The sequence below is a fragment of the Galleria mellonella genome, unplaced genomic scaffold (genome assembly GCF_026898425.1).
Source record: "Galleria mellonella isolate WM207_F2 unplaced genomic scaffold, CSIRO_AGI_GalMel_v1 utg329, whole genome shotgun sequence".
Taxonomy (NCBI): Eukaryota; Metazoa; Arthropoda; class Insecta; order Lepidoptera; family Pyralidae; genus Galleria; species Galleria mellonella.
In genome coordinates this window covers 571,983-590,828 of record NW_026442078.1, presented here as the reverse complement: position 1 = coordinate 590,828, position 18,846 = coordinate 571,983, and the positions used below count along the sequence as shown (strand labels likewise).

General features: G+C 33.7%; 4 protein-coding genes across 4 annotated transcripts; 3 read left to right on the top strand and 1 right to left on the bottom strand.

Annotated features, from left to right (window-relative positions):
- Positions 1-5: 5 nt before the first annotated feature.
- On the bottom strand, positions 6-18,787 carry LOC113512919 (uncharacterized). The gene is made up of 4 exons (XM_026896884.3): positions 14,756-18,787; positions 14,091-14,170; positions 1,914-2,076; positions 6-400 (listed from the first exon to the last, which is right to left on the bottom strand). The coding sequence occupies exons 1-4, from the start codon at positions 15,084-15,086 to the stop codon at positions 243-245; spliced, it is 732 nt and encodes a 243-aa protein (XP_026752685.2). The 5' UTR covers positions 15,087-18,787; the 3' UTR covers positions 6-242.
- LOC113512884 (prostaglandin reductase 1-like) lies at positions 3,975-5,236 on the top strand. The gene has a single exon (XM_052896425.1). It carries the CDS (start codon positions 4,016-4,018, stop codon positions 5,027-5,029), a length of 1,014 nt encoding a protein of 337 aa, XP_052752385.1. The 5' UTR covers positions 3,975-4,015; the 3' UTR covers positions 5,030-5,236.
- On the top strand, positions 6,520-8,262 carry LOC113512909 (prostaglandin reductase 1-like). The gene is made up of 2 exons (XM_052896426.1): positions 6,520-6,654; positions 7,099-8,262. The coding sequence occupies exon 2, from the start codon at positions 7,145-7,147 to the stop codon at positions 8,147-8,149; it is 1,005 nt and encodes a 334-aa protein (XP_052752386.1). The 5' UTR covers positions 6,520-6,654; positions 7,099-7,144; the 3' UTR covers positions 8,150-8,262.
- LOC113512894 (prostaglandin reductase 1-like) lies at positions 10,709-13,421 on the top strand. The gene is made up of 2 exons (XM_026896854.3): positions 10,709-10,864; positions 12,267-13,421. The coding sequence occupies exon 2, from the start codon at positions 12,291-12,293 to the stop codon at positions 13,296-13,298; it is 1,008 nt and encodes a 335-aa protein (XP_026752655.2). The 5' UTR covers positions 10,709-10,864; positions 12,267-12,290; the 3' UTR covers positions 13,299-13,421.
- Positions 18,788-18,846: the final 59 nt, after the last annotated feature.

Sequence of the window (18,846 nt, the reverse complement as noted above, 5' to 3'; positions counted from 1 at the left end):
TTGTAAGTATATTCTTGCAGACAAACAAGATATAAATCGGTTTATAACTGACGGAGTTATGAGGTAACAAACAAAAAATACAACCTTTGAGTTGTTAAAAAACCTCCTTTTTTTATTATTTTTTTTTCACAAATAGGTATAAATAACTTCATAGGAATACTATTAATTTAACAACGCAAAACATAACATCATATAAAATAAATAGATTCAGTCACAAATTATTTTCTAATTCATTTACAATTCTAATAAATATAATTACGCACTTCTATGCTCTGAATGTCATCATTACTCCAAAGGGTTTCAATCTCGTATTGTGAATTTCGCGCTGTGACGGAGTCGCGTCGTTCCCAGCGCAAGCGCACCAGCCTCGCGATCTCCAGCCAGAGACGGGCTTCTAGCACTTGGAACAATTACATTATTTTATACTAGTTATCTCCCGCTGCATGGCCCACATGTATCAGTACACGTAAAGTACTCTACGTGTTAAGTTAGGCAAGTGTGTAAGTGTGAAAACCGTATACAATTTAGTGCAATATTTTTAAATGACACCGGAACAAACATGCAGACAGACTAAATTTCTAATAATTTTTATTGTAGCTTCTATCGCATTTATTAAGATACATTATATCAATTTTTGTTAAGTACCTAATATATTATCTGTGAAACAGATGTAATAATCTGTGGATATTAGGCTATGCTTTGTAATCTACTCTGGTCTCTCTCTCTGCTGCGCTGCGACTCGGAAACATAGTTGTAATAAAAAGTAAAAAGAATAAAATATTTAAACAAATAGATATTGCATTTAATGTTACAAAAAAGGTTTTTAACCTGCCGCCACATTACTACAATATCAATTTTCATAAATATATCCTACGTACAGTCGATGCTTTTTCGATTTTACCATATTGATATGATAAGATTAAAATTAAATATTTTTTATGATACTTAGAGTAGCATATAAACAAACTTAATAGAAGCTGATAATCACACGTACAGACGGGAATCATTATCATCATATTAGCCTTTAACTGCTCACTGCTGAATATAAGCCTCCCCTTGGGGGTGTTTGCCAGTAGTTGCCACACTTGGCAGATGAATTGACAACCGCAGTTAAGCTTTAAAGATATTTTAAGAGGGACGCAGCTGCCCAACTCTCCACCATAAGCTCTCTTAGTCGCCAACACTCACGGAAAAGAGATGGATGGCCAACTTTATGCCGGACTACACGGCTATGAATGAACACCGCAAAATATACTAACTGAGACGTCCTTGACACCCCTCATGAGTTACCATTCCTGAGGACTTTAATGTTATGCTTATGTACATATCCTGTAATTCTCTGCGTTATCCTAAAACACAGCCATGTAACATTATACAGTTGCTAACACGAATGAGACAGACGTACCTCAACAAACGTATAGGATGTATAGGAAAGGAATTGTTAGTAATGGGGTCTAACAGTCTCATTGTTATATACCCTATCAGATCGATCTCCATGCAGTTTCCCCTGGAAACCATCGTAGTTAATTATTGTCAAATTCTTCACGATGGGCCGACAGACCTGCATTCATTTTCATCTATCATCTCTCAATCGTGATCCGCTAGCGTATATCGATAATGTAAATAAATTTACCATTCCAGTTTCAAAAATAAAAAAAAAAATAAAAACTAAACAAAAAACATATACAAACACAAACATTTACAACTAACTGGTCATGACCAAGAGTCATCCGATTGTTTTTTTCATACCATTACGGTGGCAAATGAATATAGAAATACGAAAAATGTTTCTTGTACGTTGTCAACCTTTTAAATGTTTGTAGACACTATGCCAACTTCATGACAATTTATTAAGCTCTTAATACCAAAGGGCATCACATACGGAACGAACAAGTTATTAAATATATACTTACAGAACAAAAAGGAAAATGCAGTCAAAAACAATAGGTTTACGTTCCCATTGATGACTGCCATGGTATAGAGCAAGGCACCCGCAGTCGGCGCTTGACGAAGGAACAAGCCACGTAAAGTAGCCCCCAACCATGGTAAGTACAAGTACTCGCTGAGAGGTGACCTCTGGAATTAAAAAAAAAATATATTTAACATAATCTATGCTAATATAATAAAGCAGGGAGGCGAAAGGATTGTTTATAATTGGGCTAGCCACATTGCTAACAATATACCCTATCAGGTCGACCTCCAAGGGGATCCCCCTAAAAACCATTGTGGTTAATTATTGTGTTATTCATTATGATGGGCTAACTGACCTGCTTCCATTGTCACCTATCATTTTTCACTGGTGCCCCGCGTATACCTATAGCGCAAGCGGAGTTACCATTCTATTATCATCCATTGAAAAAAAAAACCCAGTCCTCCCCCGTCAATACTGGCTTACGGCAGGGGCTCTATGTATAAAAATCATATAGAATTTTCTAAGTCTGGTATTATATGGCCTGATTCAGTTTCGCTTCAAACAACATTCTACTATCTTCAAAATTGAAATAGAGACCGAAAAACTAGGTTTCAAGGTTAGCGCAAACAAACGTATCCGTTTTATGAGTTTCTTTACTTATGTATTATGTGATGTATTAAAAAAAATATTTAAAAAACCACTTTTTAGTGCTCCACTAGTGAGGGATGATTGGTGAGAATGAAAAAGCAGGTCAGTCAGTCCATCGTGATGAATACATCTGGAATTCAGCACGATGGCTTCTAGAGGAATCACGTGTAGGTTGACCTGATAGGGTATATTGCTAGCAATGGGACTGGTAGTCCGCATTACTAACAATCCTTCTCCCCCAGTCAGCTAGTATTAGTAATATAGGTACTAAGTCCACATACCTACGTTGCGCGGGTTTATCTCACTACATTTTTATCACTTATATTAGATAGGTATAAATACTACCAAAATTATACTCACAACTAGGTATGTGATAATATAATTCGTCTTTAGGATTCCGTAGTCCAACAAACGCACCTGGCTTTTACTTCAGTAAATATTTCAATCATATACATATTTTCATCGTTTTGTTTTAATAAGTACTTAGTTACTGTTGATAGTATCTAAGTAGTATTATAAATACCTACTCATTTAAAAACACCCTTAATCCCGACATAAAGGGGGAAAAGGCTTGTTAGCAATATGCTCTAATAGGTCGACCTCCACCTGGTTCCCCCTGTAAACCATTGTGAACAATTCTTGTTGAATTCGTCACGATGGGCTAACTGGCCTGCTTCATCCTTACCTCACTGGTGCCCCACCGGTATATACCGATAGCGCGGGTGGGGTTACCATTCCATTATCACCCATATAAAAAAATCCCGACATAGAATGAGCCATCTCTTTTTTTCTGTGAGTGTCGCAAGAGACAACTACGAGAACTTAGTATTAGGATTAGTCGGAGAACGAGCAGCAGCGTACCTCTTAAAACATCACCAAAGCCAAACTGCGGGTGCCAACCCGCCTTGCGTTTTAACTATTTCCAAATCCCTCTTATATGAAGAAGGCATGTGTTCAGGAATGTACATTTAAAAACTGATATGATGATATCATTTTCTTGTTTATTATTTTTATTACATTAATTTGTACTTTATTATACTGACTAATTCGACACGCGTTGTCTAAATTGCATTTTTTTTTCATATCATAAAACAAAAACACTAATGCCGTCTACTTTTTGTTTACGCTTAATTCCCAACATTATATAAAGTATTATATGTGCTAAGTTATAAATAATCTAGCCGTGTATCAAAGTTTATTCAAATCCGTTCAGGACTTTTTGCTTTCACACAAAAACTCCATCCGTCTGTCCTTCCAGCCATCCATCATTGCGAACATTTGCATTTAATATATTACTACAAAATTAATTTACAAAAAATACTTTTACTCTTCACTTTAATAATATTCAACACACAAACATCGATAACACAGTAAGATATAATAATTATATTTATCTGGCATGTTTCTTTTTAATTTTATCATTGTCATTCTACAATTAACGCTGGAACAACGAATATGGTGAGGGCACGGAAATACGTGGTGAAAAACCGTTTTCAAGGTTCACCTAAACGCAGCGACTACAGCATCATAGAACAAGACCTACCTCCTCTAAAGGATGGAGAGATCCTCGTCAAAACCGAATGGATCAGCGTGGATCCTTACCTTCGTGCATACAATAGTGCTTACCCAGTGCCGTACGATCAATTCGCTTTTCAAGTTGGCGTAGTTCAGGAATCTAAAGATCCCAACCATCCGGTCGGCTCAAGAATAGTCAGCCACAAAGGTTGGTGCAATTATAGTGTAGTGAACATGAGCGCGCCATTCCCCAGTCCTGAAAACAGACACTACAAATTGCCTAACATAGGCAATCTGTCACCTTCGCTGGCAGTTGGTGCGCTAGGAATGCCCGGGGCAACTGCTTACTTGGCATTTCTAGAAACCGGACAACCTAAGCCTGGTGAGACGGTTGTTATTACTGGTGCCGGTGGAGCAGTCGGTTCTTTGGTGGGCCAAATAGCAAAGATTAAGGGTTGCAATGTAATAGGTTTTACAGGATCGGATAAAAAGGCTCAATTGTTAAAGGAAGAACTTGGATTCGATAAAGCATTTAATTACAAGTCTGTGAATATTGAAAAAGCACTACAAGAAGCTGCTCCAAATGGGGTGGACATCTATTTTGACAACGTCGGTGGAGAAATAAGCAGTACAATTATGTACCAGATGAATTATAAAGGAAGGGTCATCGTCGTTGGTAGTATCAGCTCGTACAACTCAAGTGCGAACCAGTTACCGCAAGTAACGTTAGTGCAACCTGCTATATTATTCAAATCGCTAAAAGTCGAGGGATTTTTGATATGGAATTGGAGCCTTGAACAATGGAATGAAGCATTCGTTGAAATAGTGAAATGGATCGAGAGTGGTCAGTTGAAAGCAAAGGAACATATTAGTGAAGGATTTGATAATTTATTTGATGTATTCATTGGTATGTTAAACGGTGATAATTTCGGAAAAGCTGTTGTTCGTATTTAAATTAAAATATATACATTTTAATATATGTATACTATCCCTGCATACCGCAACATAGATAATCTTTTTTTTTAAATCGATAATTTTATTCCTAAATTGACCTTACAGATTAATGTCATATTATTGTATTCTTATTAACTATATTTATTGAGATATTAATTAATATTGTAAAAATATTATACTTAATTTCAATAAATTCATAAAACACGATGTTTTTGTCTGTGTATATTTCCTACTGATTAATAAATGTTTTTTTTTTTTTTTTGGTATTAGCTATATTTTATCGTTGTTTTGGTTTAGCATAAATTACAAATTTTGGTATCTAAATATCCCTCATTTGATGTTTGCTCCTTTGTCAAAAATTAGGATGATTTTTGAAAATCGTTATAATGCATCAATCAAATTAATCGAATCAAATAATAAATCATCAATTGAAAGATGAATCCGAACTTTATTATAACTATTAGCCTAAGCTCAAACTATAAGGTACCTTGGCCTTGAGCTATTTTTTTATACCGCGAAGGTAGCAAACTAACAGACAGTCCATCTGATGGTAAACGGTCATTGTAGCCTATGGAGGCCTGTAACACTAGGCATGTTACGTCCGCCCTGAAGAGACGTTAATATACCCCTTTGGAAGAACCTAATACTGTAACCTCTAGAAAACACCTTAACAAGTAGCTCATTTCACAGCCCGAGCATTCGGGGAAGAAAACTCTAAAACCGCACCGTACGCGACCATTTAGTTTCTAGTTTGTGAGGGTGAATTCCCTGTCGATGGCGAACGGTGCGATGATATAAGGTGGCTAAGTGATGGTAAATAATTTACTTGACTATTTGGGCTATTTCACTCCTAAAACATTTTAATACTCGTGCCTAAAACTTTTAATTACCCATTTTATCAACTTTATTCGGTATTTAACCAACAATTAGAAATACTATACTCACGAAAATAGGCTTTCATTTAGATACCTACAGTTATAAAAAAAATCAAAAACTATATACAGTCGAATATAGAACATGCTTATTTTATTCAATCGGTTAAAAAGTAATAATTTTCGACAACATAATGATAACCAAATTACTAACTCATGCACAAAATCATTTATTACTATTATATAAAAGATACTATAAAAGTGATAAATTATTACCCATTAAGATTGTCTATCTTTTAAAGATATTGTAAAAATTCTAGAAATATAAAAATATATTGATAACACTTTTCAATCAATGACGTAATATGGTAAAGAGCGAGTCTTTGGAAACAGGTTTCAATAAGTAGATTTATCTGTTTTAACAGCGTTAGCCATAACGCATTCACGGATTTTAATAAAAGAGTAAAAATTAAATTTAGTTCTAGTGCTAGACAGAAGTACTAAGGGTTTGTATACGATATATCTATTACAAATTCGACACCTGACAAATTCTAGTTTCTCTCAAAGATTAGTTTCTATCTTTAAACTTTGAACAACGGTCGATAGTGATGTTATATTGTAATACCTAATATGATGCGATATGTTATCTATATATAACACTTGTGTACATATTTTTTTACTTTACCCAATAGTATATTCATCGACACTAGTACAGTTAGCACGTTTATCAGTGTTGTAATATCTCTTCCTAAAGTGAGTTTAATATTAAATTGCTTTTAACAGTTTATTTCTAATGTTGTATCTTTTTTACGAAAGATTTACTAGATTTTAGTGATTATATTTATTTAAATACTGTATGTTTTAGATCTACCCGAGACACAGTAATAAAAGTGCGTTCTTGTGTTTCTATCTTATCTAATGCACATTTCTAATATAAAACACGACCAAAATAATACGAAATTTTTAACTTCACCTATAAAAGAGGCGACGTGTAAGAATTAGTGAATGGTGCCTTTAACGATAGTATAAATTGTATGATATCCAACAACATATGTGATATTATGGAGACTACAACAAAACCCAACCCTAGTATATAGATCATATAAACCACTAACAGTCAACTTCTGAATATAAGATTCGACCATAATATAATTTTATAATAAATTTAATACTTATAATTTACTTTTTTGTTCGCAGATAAATACTTTTTTGATATATTATTATAAAGTCAACAAATTCTACAATGGTCATAGCAAAAAAATACGTAGTGAAGAAATATTTCGAAGGTTTGCCAAAACCTGAGGACTATGATATAGTTGAAGAAATTTTGCAACCAATAAAAGCTGGAGGGATTGTTGTAAGAGCTGAATGGATCAGTGTAGATCCTTACCTTCGTGCATACAACAGAAGGACAGCAGTTCCTTATGATCAGTACAGTTACCAAGTCGGCGTGGTCGAAGAAAGTAAAAACCCTGATTATCCAATTGGAACTAGAGTGGTTACTCATAAAGGATGGTCTAATTATACAGTTATATATCCAAAAGAAATTACTGCAGAGGAGACTATATACAAGTTGCCTGATTTACGAGGTTTATCTAATTCATTGGGTGTTGGTGCTGTTGGTATGCCAGGAGCAACAGCATACTTTGGATTTTTAGAACTTTGCAAGCCTAAACCTGGAGAAACAGTTGTCGTGACTGGCGCTGCGGGAGCTGTTGGTTCCATTGTGGGTCAAATTGCGAAAATCAAAGGCTGCAAAGTGATAGGTTTCACTGGCTCAGATGATAAAGTACAATGGCTGGAGAAAGAACTCGGATTCGATAAAGCTATTAATTATAAAACTGCGAATGTTGCTCAAGCTCTGAAGGAAGCTGCCCCGAACGGAGTAGATTGCTATTTCGACAACGTAGGTGGCGATTTAAGCAGTGCAATAATATATCAAATGAATTTGTTCGGACGCGTCGCCGTGTGCGGAAGTATTAGTGCATATAATGAAGATGTTAATAATACACCCAAGGCGAATTTACTGCAACCAGCAATAGTAGCGAAACAATTAAGAATTGAAGGTTTTATAGTACACCGTTGGCGCAATCAATGGCCAAGAGCATTTGCTGATATTGTTCAATGGATTGAAAGCGGGAAATTAGTAGCTCGGGAGCATGTCACAGAGGGTTTTGATAATATATTCAATGCATTTGTCGGAATGTTGCAGGGTGAAAATATTGGAAAAGCTGTAGTCAAAGTATAAATATAAATAAAACAATAAAACACAACACGACGGAGAAATGAATGACTTAGGAATGTAAGAAATAATATCATGTAATGACTTATTTTTATTTATATTATAAATTTATTGTAATATTTGTTTCGTTTCATTTATTTCTATTATTTCAATACAGAATATAAAAAAATATTGCTTGTGATAAATATTTATCCTAAAAACTATTTTCTCGTCAATGATGAAATTTTGATGAAACATAAAACTGTAAGCAATCATAATCTTTAAATTCTAAAAGATCCTACCATAATATAAATATTTTTCCCCAGTAGTGTTGTTTAAATACAAATATAAATAAATTACTTTACAAGCAGCCAGCGTCGGCAGCGCATAATTTTTAGAATTTTAATTCAGCCCATGTTACTCGTTGATGCTTTCTATAAGCAAAAGAACTTTTAAAATCGGTTAAATATTTTTTGAATAAGTTTATAGATTTATCCATTCATCACCATCATCTCAGCCATTATCTGTCCATTGCTTAACATAGGCCGCCCTCATAGATTGCCATAAGGAACGGTCCTGAGCTACCTACATCTACTAATTTCCTGCAATGCATTTGAGGTCATCACGCCATCTAGTAAGAGATCGTCACACTGCGTTTGCCCGTACGGGTCACCACTCAAGAACCTTTCTTCCCGTCGGTCATCGATTCTACAAACAAAAAATGTAATATTTCCTCTTTATAATATTAATTTAGATTGTAATTTGTTCAGACGACACACATTTAATAACAATCTAACTTCACTTATAAGTTCGTTCGATAAAAATAAACTGACTTAATTGTGAAAAACCAGTAATTTTATTTAAAAACTAAAATATTGAACGAATTTTGATAAAATTTCTATGGGACTAATATAATATACAGTTAGTAACAGAATATAGATAAATATGTCATACGTTCCATTATCCTTTTAAAAAAAATCATTTGACATCAAGCCCAAAACCTTTCGGAGTAATTTTCATTTCAATGGGTACCTCGGTACTAAGTTAATTAGCAAAATGAACACTAACTGTACATTACAACAATGACTAATGATTCGTATCATACAAATCGCACCTGGTTATTAGACGTATATGTTCACACTTATTGCGTCCATGACGTCATTTAGTGCCATAATGACTGTAATGAATATTATCTATGATGACTATACGATTTTATGTGATGACCAGCAAAAAATTTGCATACTTCGATAGCAAATTTCAATAAATATATAAATTTATTCACGACTGCAATTACATATACGATTTGTTTTCAATCGACTTCAAAAAGGAGATTTTCAATTCGGTTGAATTTTTTTATATTTATCTACGTCAGTTTTTTTATAACTCCGTCAGTTGTAAACAAATTTGGAAAAATCTTTTTTATCTGAAATGATATACTTACAGATTAGCCTTATAGGAATTTTATCAAAATCGGTTCAATAGTTTAATTTTAAGATCAAAATACCTGATTCTGTCAAAATTGAAGCCTTTTTTTGGAACACAACCTTCATATTACAAGTTTTTATTTCCATAGGTAACGTGTTTTCTGTTCAAAATTTACAATCAATTTTAAATCGCTTACTGGTGTCCTATTATGCTAAAATTTGGCACATTTATATAAGTTTGACGACAAAATAATATCATGGTACAATGGACTCCTTCCTTTTACTGCCTATAAAATATAGTAACATTCTAGAAATGGATTTTATTATGTCAGCAATTTACGATTATTTGTAGTTTCATTTCATGTTTCGCGAACATTTTTTCTTGCATGTGTTTGTGTAACAATAGTAGTCTTTCATTGCACTCGTGTTACATCAGTGTGCGCCGGAATATGGATACCAGAATATAAGTACTATTATTACTTAGTAATGTTGGCAAGACCCATATATAAATGACTAACTTATTGTTAAATAGTTCGTAATTAAACATTATATGTAAAAAATTAACTAAAAAAAAATTTACAATCTTTCTCAGCCAAATTACACGTAAGTTAAACTAGTTATTACATATTATAGACTTTTAACCTACAATTTTATTATTGTAACGACTAATTAGACAAATTTGTAAATATCAGAGGCAATCTATTTTTTTTTTAAAAACAAATTAAGCGTCTTATAACTCAAAAAGGATATTTACAAAAAAATTACCAAGTGATCTATATGTCCCAAGTCAAAAACAAGTTAAAACAGCAATAAATCGGCAAATAGCTCGAAAAATCGATAAAAAAAAAACTCATTTTTCCACATCAAAAACAGGGTTAGTACTCGAGGGCCAATTTCGTACAATGAAATGCAGTGTAGAACCATCCTTCTAAATGCAGTGACAAATTGGCACCTTTTGGTAATCTATAAGTGAGCCTTATGCTCAGTAATAGATAATTAAAAGTTAAAGATATTAATGACACTGACATCAATGAAGCTAAATCTTGTTTTTATATTTGTCACGCTTGAATGTATGTACATCTCTTAATTCTATAATTTTAACGCAATGTGGAATTACGGATACAAACAGGTAGCAACACTATTTTCTAACTTTGACGTAATTCAATAACTCATTCGTCAAGATTCAACCCAAGACCACTTCGCGTTCGCCTTGCCAGTTGCTAGCCGGTTATTGTCGCGTGTGTTGTGTGAAATATAGCTCAGTTGGACCGGTTCATTAAACGAAAGAGCAAAAGTGATTTTAAAATTATTTTAAACAGTAAGTGCTAACATACTTATTTAACTGTTCATTCAAATGTATAATAACCCACTAATGTCCCACTCGTGGACAGGACATTTCTGTATAAGAGGAAATTAATAATTACTCCATGATTCCTGCGCTAGCCGGCCCAGCTATATATACCTGCCTATTGAGTTTTGTTTCGAGATCTTTTTTATACGGGCGTATTATGCATTGTTCCCTTGGTGACTTAAGATATTCCCGGAATTAAAAATTTTTGTAAGAATTAAAGATTTTATTTAGAACCAAGGAAACTAGTAACGATTTGGTTTATAAATAACTGCATTAATAAAAACTGTTATGGTAATTCACGGCCATTACGAAAACAAAGTTGTAAACATTAGTTTTATTTATATACTTTTGTACATTTATTTTAATATACATATTTAGATTATAACGAAAATGTACACAGGTGGATTTTATTATATTTTTGTTACATTTATTATATTTGTTAAAAATAATTCAAGATTGTGTTCCATGGCAAAAAGATGTGTGTCATTATTGTATTTAAGTAGTACACAGTTACATACTTAAGATTAAAAAATCGTAATTTTAAATTTGAGATTTTAAGGTCAGTTCAGTTACTATGAATAACAAATTGGTAATAACGGTCCTCAATTGGAAGCAAGCAGACATTCATACTAGAGAAATTGAATAATAATAGGTACAAGACGGGTATCACTTAACTTTATTGATATCCACAAAAGTAAACGTTTTAAAACTTTTGAGCTAAAATGTCTTTAAAAACAGTAAAAATCAATTAACTAGATACCTACTTATAATATTTTTTTACAAACAAACGTCTCGTCTCTAGGTATGGAAATAAAATTTTAGACTATCACAGTCATACATGTAGGTATTGTGAAATATTTTGATTAAATAATAGATAATATAATCATTAAAATCGGATTCGGAATCCAATCCGACTAGCTACAAGAAGTCGATGTCGAAAAAATGCTTAGATACCTAGTTACTAGAAACAAGTGGAACGATTCATAAATAGGTATGTCGGTACATAATAATTTATTCTCCACATTAAATACAATCGGTCAAAAACAAGTCGGCATTAAATATTCCACTTTGAACTTGGATCTGTAAACTTCTAGTTAAAGTAGTATCTAAGTAGGTATGTAATGAAAATATTGCATCAAATAGAGACCTAAAAATTTATCATTTACATTGTTTAAAATATGTACCTATGTAATTATTATTATTTTAAAGTAACAGTTGTAAAATATGGTCTGATTACATATGTCATGTCAGTCATGATATGGACCTTACCTGGTTTTTATTTAAAAGGCGCAGTTCCAATACACTGTATAGACAATAGTTTTTTTTTTTTTTTTAAAGTGCATAATCTAAATTTATTTTTTGTTTGCAGCAATAAATTAACATCATATTCACAATGGTGAAAGCTAGAAAATACGTAGTAAAGGATTATTTTCAAGGCGTACCGAAATTGTCCGATTTTGAAGTAGTCGAAGAGGAATTACCTCCACTGAAGGACAATGAAATTCTAGTAAAAGCGGAATGGATCAGCGTGGACCCGTATTTGAGAGCATACAATTCTCAAGTAAATGTACCTTACGATCAGTTTAGTTATCAAGTCGGATTGGTGCAAGAAAGCAAGAATCCCGATTACCCAGTTGGTAGTCGAGTAGTCTCACATAAAGGATGGCGAAACTACACAATCATTAATCCAAAATTAAACACAGAACTCCTTGAGACTACCTACAAATTGCCTGACTTACACGGATTACCAAACTCTCTAGGCGTGGGAGCTGTGGGAATGCCGGGGGCAACCGCGTATTTTGGTTTTCTAGAAATTTGCAAGCCTAAACCTGGTGAAACGGTAGTTGTGTCAGGTGCTGCGGGCGCTGTGGGATCTATAGTAGGCCAGATAGCTAAGATTAAAGGTTGCAAAGTGATTGGATTCGTTGGCTCTGACGATAAGGTGCAATGGTTAGAAAAAGAACTAAAATTCGACAAGGCCATCAATTATAAAACTGCAGATGTCGCCAAAGCTCTAAAAAATGCCGCTCCGAAAGGTGTAGATTGTTATTTCGACAACGTCGGCGGAGAGTTGAGCAGCGTTATTATAAATCAGATGAACGTGTTTGGACGAGTATCTGTCTGTGGAAGTATCAGCTCATACAATGATAATCTAGATAATTTACCCAAAGCGACTATTTTACAACCTGCCGTAGTTTTCAGACAGTTAAAAGTCGAAGGATTTATCGTAAGCCGGTGGAGGGAACGGTGGCCTGAAGCGTTCGCTGATATTATTCAGTGGATTCTAAGTGGGAAATTGAAAGCTCGAGAACACATCACAGAAGGCTTTGATAATCTCTACAAGGCATTTACTGGTATGCTAGCAGGTGAAAATTTCGGCAAGGCTGTAGTTAAAGTTTAAAGTCTATTTGTATATCTGAAGTGATTCATCATGTGTTCGAACTAATATATTACAGAACTCTGTTATTCCATATGTAAGTTACACAACTGTACATGTTTATTAATAAATGTTAATTAACTCTTATGTGTTGCATTAACATGGTTAATTTGTCTCAATAATTATTTCCTACAACTTGAAGATACCTAGCTTTTTTAAAAGATAAAATGGAATTATGACCTCTGCTGCTATTAATTCACACTGGCGATGTACTACTGAGGTATGAGAGGTGAAAATGGATCAGTAATTAAATCAGTTGGCTCATCGTGACTAATTCATTAGGCACTAAATACGACAGTGTTCATAAGTAACTGGTACTGATAATGAAGGACATTAATCTTATTTATAATTACTAAAAAAAATATTTACGTTAAGGATTAGTAGATTTAGTATTTTATTATATTTTGCGTAAATCGGGGATTCCTAGCTTGCAAACAAATTTATTTTTAACAATTTTGGTTAGATTTAATAAATTTCAAAATACTTAGTTTAAACTATATTACAAGCTTTTACTCGCGACTTCGCATGACCGGGATATATTCGTTGATTGGGGTAAAAAGTAGCCTATAGCCTCGATCTCATATAGTAGGTACGTGTATACCAAATTTCATAGTGATTAACTAAGCCATTTAGATGCTAATGAGGTAACAAACACACTTTCACATAATATTAATAATGATTATCTATGTGCGTATGTAAAACAACGTTTCGACACTTTATTATTTTGTTTTTAAAACCATACATAATTTTACGAACCACATTAGACGAATTCCATATAAGAAGACAGCTGATCAACATGACGAGTGTATCAGACGCTTCAATGCACCACATAATTTCTGCAATTTTATGAATTGTCATTATAGTAAATAAGTATCTACTAATGAGCCGTGCCCACCCTAAAATTGTTTATCAAACACTGGAATGTTTTACTTTTAGAAATTAAATCTGCCCCAAGAAAATTGGCATAAACTAAGTTTTTTCTATTTAGAATCCGTATAATAGTTAAACGTTTTAAAAGTTTTGCTTTATCTAATGCTAGTATTGGGGGGAAAGAGATTGTTAGCAATGGAGTTTGATAGCCCCATTGCTAGCAATATGCCTTATAAGGTCGACCTCCACGTGGTTCCCCCTGGAAACCATCGTGAAAAATTCTTCTTGAATTCGTCACGATGGGCTAACTGACCTACTTCATCCTCATCTATCATCCTTCACTGGTGCCCCGCCGGCGTATACCGATACCGCGGGTGGGGTTACTATTTCATTATCATCCATTAAAAAAAATGCTAGTATTTCCCTTGTATCTGGTAGCTTTCGTCTTTCTTGTACAGACCACATTCCAAACGAATAATAGTTATTTTTATTATAAGAGGCCAGACCCACTCTGGAAAATAATCTTAAATACATCAATAGGAAAAACTCACTTGATACGTCAATATCATCAATATATAATTTGTCATTTTTACTCATCAACATGACGTGGAGATCATTAGGAAGTGGATCTTCATCAAACTTCACCACTTCGAGTTTAACATTGCAAATTGTTCCCAAAACAAAACACACAGCCGCCATGAAAGTCGCCGAGAGCGTGGCTCTGGAGGCTTTGGCGTGGAGTTTCTCAGCTTGAGCGAAGGTCTTCCGCCGTACATAATCAAGGCTGGTGTCCATATAATCAATTAAGGCCCCGATGAGTGGTAATTTTGATTTTGAAAAAGTCATGTGTTTTGAAAGCAACGAAGTATCACCACTGGCCATATTTAAAAGTGAAATATGTGACTACTGTTTTTTTTTTTTATATTGAAGGTTAAGATACGATAATTTTAAATCAAATATATTATCATCCGAGTGCAAATTATGTGACTTGTTAACAACAATAATTTGACAAGGTATTCGAATAAATAGGTAAGTATTGCGTTTGTATTAGACTTACGTTATACTACATCTATGGTTTACGAGACCATAATTACTTCAATACACAGGCAAAGAAAAAAAGGTCAAATAACAACCAATCAGAATATAATTTTATCAAGGTATTATAAGAATTCAGTATTCGATAATGATTTATTTATTACAATAATATCATTATGCTCGGGTCGTGAATACGGGTCATCTCAGGTGATGACCTGTTTTATTTCCTCTTATCAGCCGTCTTTAACTGTTTTGTCTTTTAACTGTCCCCTGCTGAACATAGACCTCCCGCATAACGGGGGTTTTGCCAGTAGTTTATTTTTATTCTTTTGTTTTATTTATCTAGCCTTTTATATTTATTTTTAATATAAAGTACTTAGGTTAGCAGAGTGGAGGCTTTGTACAAGTTTTGAGTACATTTGCTACCGTAGTTTTTTTTAATGGATGATAATGAAATCGTAACTCTGCCTGCGCTAACGGTATACACTAGCAGGGCACCAAAGAGGGAAGATAGGTGAGAATTAAAACGTAGGTCAGTTAGCCTATCGTGATGAATACACCTGGAATTCAACACGATGGTTTCCAGGGGGGGACCACGAGGAGGTCGACCTATCGCTAGCAATGAGACTGGTAGTCTGCAATAATAACCCCGCCCCCTGTCTCCATAGTAGGTATGTTTTACTAAGTCTATGTGCCGCAATCACACCAATCGTTTAATACTCAAGCTTTATTCGGTATTATGAGAAACCAAGCACCGGACATCTGAACACAACCTAGAACACCCAGACAAGTGCCGATTCAGAATCAGAAAAACTCATTTCGTAACATAGCCCGACAGGGAATGGAGCCCTACCCGGGTTCTGCTTGTTTACGCATAGCAAGGTGCCCACCACTAACAAAATATAGAGACATAATACCTAACCGATAGTCTGCTAGCTCTGAATGGGAATATATGAAAAGTAGTAAGTTTGGAATATTTCATATTATCATATTAGCCACTATTCACTGCTGAATATAGGCCTCCCCCATAGACTGCCATAAGGAACGCTCCTGAGCCACCTTTATCCACTGACATCCATCAATGCATTTAATGTCATCACTCCATCTAGTAGGGGGTCACTTTACGAAAACTACAATGCAAGCGTATAGAAACTTTATCACGCTGCGTTCAAGTCTCTATTCGTTCGCTCTTATCCTCGAAATCATAATTTATATTTCATTTTCAATAACAAATAATGCCGAATACAATATTAATTGATTGCTTTTAAAATCACTTTCACGTTTTATAATAGTGAATAAAAATAAGAACTTCACTATATGATAATGAATTAAATGAAACAATAATTTCCATTCTGAAAAATAACATGTGCGTCGAATTACTCAATGTCTCAATGTTGCAGTTTGTGTCTATAGACAAAACTAGAGGGAGACTTTGTACAAAAATCATATGCTTGGAGCACCACTGTCCCATTCGTGTTTCTACCGTAAAGCAGTTGTTGCATGGATGTGTTTCGGTTTGAAGGGTGGAATATAGCAGTGATTTAACACAGAGGAATAACACCTGAGTCCTCAGGAGTGGCAACGCAGGGGGAGTATCATGGGCGAAACAGTATACTCTATTATGTCCATGGTCAGTACTCATGTCTATAGGCGACGGTTACCACTTTCCATCAAATAGTTTGTCAACATTTCCATTCTAAATTGCATAATAACAAGTACATAGTTTATTTACAGAATTGCGATAAGAAGTGTTGAGTTGAAAATACCTATAAATTATGATAATAAAATATTTGTAGATTATAGACCCTTATATATATAAAGATACAGCGCTTATAAATAAAAATATAAAGAAAAAAGAAAGCATTTACTTACATAAAGTAAGTCGACGTCAGTGAAGTGAACAACCTGCAAGGTAGGTGAAGCCTTATTTTTCTTAAAATTCCGGACTACACATCATAATTATGTACAATAAGTTGACTATACAAGATAAAGTAAAACTATAATAGCTTCCGTGTCGCTATGGACCTATACATATATATTTAATAGTCTAACATCCCACTTATCAAGGAGGTTTTTTCCTCCTCGGACAAGTTGTCCCTTGTCTGTGTAAATCCATTGTTAATTTTCATATTTTCGTTCTTATTTAACACAGGACAGTTCATCAAGATCAATAAAATGATATTTTATCAAAAGTTATTCTTATATTGGTCACTAAAGATTACACGTAAATTAATGCACAGAATCTTTAACAATAATAACATTATATTAATAAACAATTGCAATTAACTTGTATTTGTATAAAATCCAGTTATTCAAACAGACATTTCTAACTTAAAGAAGTATGCTTAACAGTGACGCCTTATATTTTAATTCATTTTTACGCTTCACTTTGAATAAATATATAAAATTTATCGTAAAGTCGTTCGAATTACAGTTCTATTTTAAGGGATGACAATTTCTTATTGATACTTTCCAAATAGAATCATGTAAATTAAAAAGGATATTAAAAACAATAATATATTTATTCTCACGATAATTGTTTCAGGAAAAATTCGGTACACCTTTCTTTTATTTACCATCGAATCTCATCGTGAATTTGTTGTTGATAATATTACTTATAATTAGGAACACATTTATGATTCGACAATAACTCAAGAGTATAATAAATATAAATTTACTATACTCCCTCTTCCCTCCGCTAATCTTTTACACCTAAATTCCATAACAAATTTAATAATGTACCTAAATCGCTACAAAAAATCCTATCAACTAAAAAATAAAGTTGTGCACGTAATTAGGGTCGGTCGAGACTGACTACGCGGCAGCGAACAGCAGTATCAAACGCAAGGCACTGAGCAACGCCGTTTATTTCTGTTATACCAACAGTATGCTCAAACTAAAGCCAACTTTCAAATAGTCACGAATTGCCATCGCCACTATTCCATCGAGCCGGGTTGACTTTAAATGACCCTCACAATTTTATTTTTTCGTTGAAAGAAATCCTTTCATAAAACATTACAACTACCATGTGATTAAATATACTTCTAAGTTTTATTATGTTATACAATTTTACTTAGATTGCTGTAAAAATAATACAAACAACCAGGGAAGTGACAAAACTTGTTTTACACACAAATAAGACTTTTTTAAGAGATAAAAATAAAATAGAAACCCCGCATGCGTTATTAGATAAGGTGGCGATGTACCAGTAAAGGATACTGGGTGAGGATATAATCAGGTCAGTTGGGCCATCGTGACGAATCCACCGGAATCAACAACAACGATTTGCAGGGGAGGACTGCATGAAAATATGCCAGATTATACTGCTAAAAATAAGACTCATTTTATATAACTTGCTGAGCTCAAATGCGTTTATGGTAAAATGTTGCTACATTAATTAATTATTATCTGTAATTAAATAATTTCAATATTTCTAAATTTAAAAAGTACTCTAATAGTGAACAAAAATGTTAATCCTTCAATGAGATTCGTAATAAACTATCACAGAAATATTACTTGAGAAATTTAAAAATCAAATATGAAGAAAGGCTGAGCGCGGAAAATAGTCTAATTTACATTAAATTACATTACAAGCCAAATATGAAAT